The sequence below is a fragment of the Palaemon carinicauda genome, chromosome 11 (assembly GCF_036898095.1).
Source record: "Palaemon carinicauda isolate YSFRI2023 chromosome 11, ASM3689809v2, whole genome shotgun sequence".
Classification (NCBI taxonomy): Eukaryota; Metazoa; Arthropoda; class Malacostraca; order Decapoda; family Palaemonidae; genus Palaemon; species Palaemon carinicauda.
The window spans coordinates 18,201,479-18,208,978 of record NC_090735.1 but is presented as its reverse complement, the minus strand read 5'-3'; the positions used below and the strand labels follow the sequence as shown (position 1 = coordinate 18,208,978).

Genomic DNA, 7,500 nt, shown 5'->3' with positions numbered 1-7,500 from the left:
TTATTATTAGCTGTTAAAAAGTCAATGTTCTTAGGAATCTCTAACAATGGCCAACTAGTTTTACTGTTGATATAAAACTTCATAAAACAACTGCGTCATTAAATCTTTCACATATTTTACCTATCTGATTAACAATCCTTTACCAATTAAATCATTTCCAATGTACAAATTCGCTGCATCATTCACATACTAATATCTCTATTTCTTTCACAAGAATGCCCATGTAGTGCAAGTAAGTGAATCTTTGTTCTATGCTCTTTCTACGAAAAGAAAAATGATTTTATTTTTTGTGATTTTCGCTAATGCTTTTATAAAAACCCCTAGAACGATTAATATTACTTTATGGGAACCTTTCTTTGCAGCAAGGAAAAGTATAAAAAAAAACTATATTTATTACGAATAGGAAATGGAGGTTTGAGGGAAAGATTCGACTTAAGAAACTTCATAGTTGAGAACTAAAGAGTTAACATATACACTCTCTCTTATACACATAAGCGTGTGTGTACGTATGTATGTATATGTATATGTATGTATATATACACAAATATATATATATATATATATATATATATATATATATATACATATACATATATATATATATATATATATATATATATATATGTGTGTGTGTGTGTGTGTGTGTGTGTGTGTGCCCTCCGCTAGACCTACCATTATAGAAAATGGGAGTAGGGTAAACTACACAAAACTCTGGTCGTTTGAGAGGAGGTTCCAGGTAACTCCTAAGAAAGTGTTTCTCGGCAAGTATGTTAGGAAAAATACAAATTACATATATATATATATATATATATATATATATATATATATATATATATATGTATATGTATATATATATATATGTGTGTGTGTGTGTGTGTGTGTGTGTGTGTGCGCGCGCGCTTACTCTAGAAGCAAGATCTTAAGTAATCTTTATCCCTAAAGAGAAATTGTACTAAGAGCTAATTTTTTTTTTATTCCTGGTCTCGAAGTTCGAATTTACATATGGGAGTGCTTTCTGTGAATTATAAAGACAAAAACGACCAAATGAAGAGAATATTTATAGTTCTTATAACATGAAAAATAATAAAAACCTTTGATTCCTTAACGTTCTTGGCTTTGAGATAAATCTACAAACAACTCGAAGGTTTTGATAATATGAAATAGGTACAAGTTTAATTCCTCAATTTACAAACAACTTATAGGTTTTGATAATAGGAAGTAGGAATTTGATTCCTGAGCAAGGAATGGAATATACTCACAATTTTCATTTCTGTGAGTCAATACAGGTTGGAACGTGGAGCAAGAAAACCGGAGCTAATTACACCAGAACGTACCAGGACACTTACAGGAAGATCGTGGACGGACTTCAGAATAAGACGCTCGTGGTATCATTCGCCTTCGTAAGTTTAACTTTCTTTGAATTTATATTAGCGAGGCCTTGAAATCCTTCTTTATCTGAATCAGTGAAAACGGAAAGATTTTATGTTTTTATCAGTGTGTGTGTGTGTGTGTTTGTGTGTGTGTATTCACAAGATATCTTAATAGAGGATGAGAGGCCTTGAAATCTTTGTTTACTTTCATCAGTGAAAACAAAATTAGTTTGAGTTTTGATCAGTATGTGTGTGCATGTGTGTGTGTCTATGTTAGCATGATATCTCAATAAACGATGGATGTAGTTTATGGAGGCTAATAGCAGGTATATTCGTGAGGTAACTTTGTTATGATTTGTAATTATGGGAGAAATTATTGCAAGTGTGTATTACTGACATAACTTATTAACGGGTGAACTGAACTTATTGAGATTTCCCAGACACATTCGTCATGAAGAAAAATTAAAGATTATAAATCATTTTGGAAAACTGGATGAGAAGGAGGAATACGAAGGTGTGCCAGTTTTCAAGTCTATTTTTATCTTCAGATATGAATGCTTTATAATTTTTTTTTTTTTTTATCTAGAATAAAGACGCATCCTTAAATGGTACACATCAGTACTAAAATCTTACACAAACATTGATACTCATATGTAACTTGACATGCAAATAATCGTATAATGTACGCAATGCTTGCTAACCAGAATGCATGAAATATCACATGAGGTTGGGCTCAATATAAACAGAAAAAAGACAGATGCAACGGGAGAGGAAATATCATTGGAAGGCATGCATCATAAGCGATTATGAAAATAATGTTTTTACCAGCATCTTTGGCATAAATAACTGGCAGTTTTAAATAAAAATACTGAAGAGGTATAACTACGGAAAGTTAAGTAATATGAAATCTAATTTCAATTCTTGAGAATAATGAATCGGGAGACAAAGCTTAGAATAGTTTGTAGAGAAGGCCTAATGTTTAAAAGAAAAATGGTAAAGGTTAAGGGTAAAGAAATGGAAGAGAAGACGAATGATTTAGTAATGGTATGTGATATGGGTAAACGTGAGGGCTAATTACAGATAATGGAAGTATATCACGAGATACTACTATACTCAATTTTTTTAATATAATTTATATATATATATATATATATATATATATATATATATATATATATATATATATATATATATATATATATATATATATATATATATATATATATATATATATATATATATATATATATATATATATATATATATATATATATATATATATATATATATATATATATATGTATATATATATATTCAGTATATAAGACATTTAAAACAGGAAATCATATCAATTGATGATATCAATATCGAATATGCTAGTAAAAATATCATTAGAATATCTTTTTTTTTTCTAATAATAGTTACTCGAAAATCAAAATGTAAGCAACCTTCAAGGAGCATATGATAAACGAAGAGATTCCTCATCCTTTATTCGAGATAAGTTTAAAAGAAGGACGCAACGAAGAAGGATTCTCTTGGTGATAAGGAAAGCCATTTATCTATCGGGGGAAGGATGGTTATCTGAATAGACAGCTGTTCACTGATATCACGAACCCGACCTGTCTTCTCTCCTTTATTAAATAACCATTTCCCACTTTTATGAGATACACACTTTCGCTTTTATTATTACACCCATTTTCCACTTTTATAGGATATACTTTTATTTCATAAACTATTTGTTTTCTAGTTTCATAAGATATTCAGTTTCTCATTGATAAGATATCAGTTATTCCTATTTTAAATATTTTTACTTGGTTTGTAAGTTATTAATTTTTTCTTCTACTCTTAAGGATATATCTACTTTCCCCCATTTTTTTCCGAGATATGATATAAATTTTTTCCATTTATTATACTTTCAATTGTATTGGTTTAATATCTACCGTTGAATAAATAAATAAATAAATTAATTAATTAATAAAATAAATAATATATATATATATACATATATATATATATATATATATATATATATATATATATATATATATATATATATATATATATATAATTCCCCCATTTTTCCAAGATGCCTATTTCCCCATTTGAAACATATCCCATTCCCACTCCATTATGAAAGTTACTTGCTTCTCCATTCAAAGATGCCAATTACACCACATGAAATACATATCATTTCTCCTTCCTATAAGGAATAACCACATCTCCCCTTGCTTCCCCCCTCCACTACAGAATGACCCCTACATCATGAGGAAGGAGGGATGGGAGAAGCTGGAAGGGAACGACCGATTCGAAGGCTTCTGCGTCGACCTACTAACGGAGATCGCGTCCATACTAAAGTTCAACTACACCCTGGTCCCTGTCCCCCAGAATCTCTACGGCAGCAGGGACCGCGTCACCGGGGAGTGGAATGGCATGATTAAGGAGCTCCTCGAACAGGTGAATGAAGGGCTTTCTCGTATCCTACGGAGGATTTATACTTGTGAGGATGTATGAAGGGCTTTCTCGTATCCTGCGGAAGATTTATACCTGTGAGGATGAATGAAGGGCTTTCTCGTATCCTGCGGAGGATTTATACTTGTGAGGATGAATGAAGGGCTTTCTCGTATCCTGCGGAGGATTTATACTTGTGAGGATGTATGAAGGGCTTTCTCGTATCCTGCGGAGGATTTATACTTGCGAGGATGAATGAAGGGCTTTCTCGTATCCAGCGGAGGATTTATACTTGTGAGGATGTATGAAGGGCTTTCTGGTATCCTACGGAGGATTTACTCCTGTTTGAAAGGATGAATGAAGGGCTTTCTCGTATCCTGCGGAGGATTTATACTTGTGAGGATGTATGAAGGGCTTTCTCGTATCCTGCGGAGGATTTATACTTGTGAGGATGAATGAAGGGCTTTCTCGTATCCTGCGGAGGATTTATACTTGTGAGGATGTATGAAGGGCTTTCTCGTATCCTGCGGAGGATTTATACTTGTGAGGATGTATGAAGGGCTTTCTCGTATCCAGCGGAGGATTTATACTTGTGAGGATGTATGAAGGGCTTTCTCGTATCCTGCGGAGGATTTATACTTGTGAGGATGAATGAAGGGCTTTCTCGTATCCTGCGGAGGATTTATACTTGTGAGGATGAATGAAGGGCTTTCTCGTATCCTGCGGAGGATTTATACTTGTGAGGATGTATGAAGGGCTTTCTCGTATCCTGCGGAGGATTTATACTTGTGAGGATGAATGAAGGGCTTTCTCGTATCCTGCGGAGGATTTATACTTGTGAGGATGTATGAAGGGCTTTCTCGTATCCTGCGGAGGATTTATACTTGTGAGGATGAATGAAGGGCTTTCTCGTATCCTGCGGAGGATTTACTCCTGTTTGAAAGCATGAATGAAGGGCTTTCTGGTATCCTACGGAGGATTTACTCCTGTTTGAAAGGATGAATGAAGGGCTTTCTCGTATCCTGCGGAGGATTTATACTTGTGAGGATGAATGAAGGGCTTTCTCGTATCCTGCGGAGGATTTATACTTGTGAGGATGTATGAAGGGCTTTCTCGTATCCTGCGGAGGATTTATACTTGTGAGGATGAATGAAGGGCTTTCTCGTATCCTGCGGAGGATTTATACTTGTGAGGATGAATGAAGGGCTTTCTCGTATCCTGCGGAGGATTTATACTTGTGAGGATGAATGAAGGGCTTTCTCGTATCCTGCGGAGGATTTATACTTGTGAGGATGAATGAAGGGCTTTCTCGTATCCTGCGGAGGATTTATACTTGTGAGGATGAATGAAGGGTTTTCTCGTATCCTGCGGAGGATTTACTCCTGTTTGAAAGGATGAATGAAGGGCTTTCTGGTATCCTACGGAGGATTTACTCCTGTTTGAAAGGATGAATGAAGGGCTTTCTGGTATCCTGCGGAGGATTTACTCCTGTTTGAAAGGATGAATGAAGGGCTTTCTGGTATCCTACGGAGGATTTACTCCTGTTTGAAAGGATGAATGAAGGGCTTTCTGGTATCCTACGGAGGATTTACTCCTGTTTGAAAGGATGAATGAAGGGCTTTCTCGTATCCTGTGGAGGATTTATACTTGTGAGGATGAATGAAGGGCTTTCTCGTATCCTGCGGAGGATTTATACTTGTGAGGATGAATGAAGAGCTTTCTGGTATCCTACGGAGGATTTACTCCTTTTTGAAAGGATGAATGAAGGGCTTTCTTGTATCCTGCGGAGGATTTATACTTGTGAGGATGAATGAAGGGCTTTCTCGTATCCTGCGGAGGATTTACTCCTGTTTGAAAGGATGAATGAAGGGCTTTCTGGTATCCTACGGAGGATTTACTCTTGTTTGAAAGGATGAATGAAGGGCTTTCTCGTATCCTGCGGAGGATTTATACTTGTGAGGATGAATGAAGGGCTTTCTCGTATCCTGCGGAGGATTTATACTTGTGAGGATGAATGAAGGGCTTTCTCGTATCCTGCGGAGGATTTATACTTGTGAGGATGAATGAAGGGCTTTCTCGTATCCTACGGAGGATTTACTCCTGTTTGAAAGGATGAATGAAGGGCTTTCTCGTATCCTGCGGAGGATTTATACTTGTGAGGATGTATGAAGGGCTTTCTCGTATCCTGCGGAGGATTTATACTTGTGAGGATGAATGAAGGGCTTTCTCGTATCCTGCGGAGGATTTATACTTGTGAGGATGAATGAAGGGCTTTCTCGTATCCTGCGGAGGATTTATACTTGTGAGGATGTATGAAGGGCTTTCTCGTATCCTGCGGAGGATTTATACTTGTGAGGATGAATGAAGGGCTTTCTCGTATCCTGCGGAGGATTTATACTTGTGAGGATGTATGAAGGGCTTTCTCGTATCCTGCGGAGGATTTATACTTGTGAGGATGAATGAAGGGCTTTCTCGTATCCTGCGGAGGATTTATACTTGTGAGGATGAATGAAGGGCTTTCTCGTATCCTGCGGAGGATTTATACTTGTGAGGATGAATGAAGGGCTTTCTCGTATCCTGCGGAGGATTTATACTTGTGAGGATGAATGAAGGGCTTTCTGGTATCCAGCGGAGGATTTATACTTGTGAGGATGTATGAAGGGCTTTCTCGTATCCTACGGAGGATTTACTCCTGTTTGAAAGGATGAATGAAGGGCTTTCTCGTATCCTGCGGAGGATTTATACTTGTGAGGATGAATGAAGGGCTTTCTCGTATCCTACGGAGGATTTACTCCTGTTTGAAAGGATGAATGAAGGGCTTTCTCGTATCCTGCGGAGGATTTATACTTGTGAGGATGTATGAAGGGCTTTCTCGTATCCTGCGGAGGATTTATACTTGTGAGGATGAATGAAGGGCTTTCTCGTATCCTGCGGAGGATTTATACTTGTGAGGATGTATGAAGGGCTTTCTCGTATCCTGCGGAGGATTTATACTTGTGAGGATGAATGAAGGGCTTTCTCGTATCCTGCGGAGGATTTATACTTGTGAGGATGAATGAAGGGCTTTCTCGTATCCTGCGGAGGATTTATACTTGTGAGGATGAATGAAGGGCTTTCTCGTATCCTGCGGAGGATTTATACTTGTGAGGATGAATGAAGGGCTTTCTCGTATCCTACGGAGGATTTACTCCTGTTTGAAAGGATGAATGAAGGGCTTTCTCGTATCCTGCGGAGGATTTATACTTGTGAGGATGTATGAAGGGCTTTCTCGTATCCTGCGGAGGATTTATACTTGTGAGGATGAATGAAGGGCTTTCTCGTATCCTGCGGAGGATTTATACTTGTGAGGATGAATGAAGGGCTTTCTCGTATCCTACGAAGGATTTACTCCTGTTTGAAAGGATGAATGAAGGGCTTTCTCGTATCCTGCGGAGGATTTATACTTGTGAGGATGTATGAAGGGCTTTCTCGTATCCTGCGGAGGATTTATACTTGTGAGGATGAATGAAGGGCTTTCTCGTATCCTGCGGAGGATTTATACTTGTGAGGATGAATGAAGGGCTTTCTCGTATCCTACGGAGGATTTGCTCCTGTTTGAAAGGATGAATGAAGGGCTTTCTCGTATCCTGCGGAGGATTTATACTTGTGAGGATGAATGAAGGGCTTTCTCGTATCCTGCGGA

At 37.2% G+C, this 7,500-nt stretch overlaps 1 protein-coding gene across 5 annotated transcripts in view; it reads left to right on the top strand.

Moving 5' to 3' along the window:
• LOC137649638 (glutamate receptor ionotropic, kainate 2-like) overlaps positions 1–7,500 on the top strand; it is a 256,943-nt gene that overhangs the window by 227,743 nt on the left and 21,700 nt on the right. For 2 of the 5 annotated variants that reach the window (XM_068382613.1, XM_068382610.1), the window contains 3 exons: positions 215–232; positions 1,278–1,400; positions 3,618–3,824. In XM_068382613.1, the coding sequence (XP_068238714.1) occupies positions 215–232; positions 1,278–1,400; positions 3,618–3,824 (348 nt within the window). The remainder of the gene's footprint in view (positions 1–214; positions 233–1,277; positions 1,401–3,617; positions 3,825–7,500) is intronic. The other 3 variants (XM_068382615.1, XM_068382614.1, XM_068382612.1) reach the window with 2 other exon arrangements.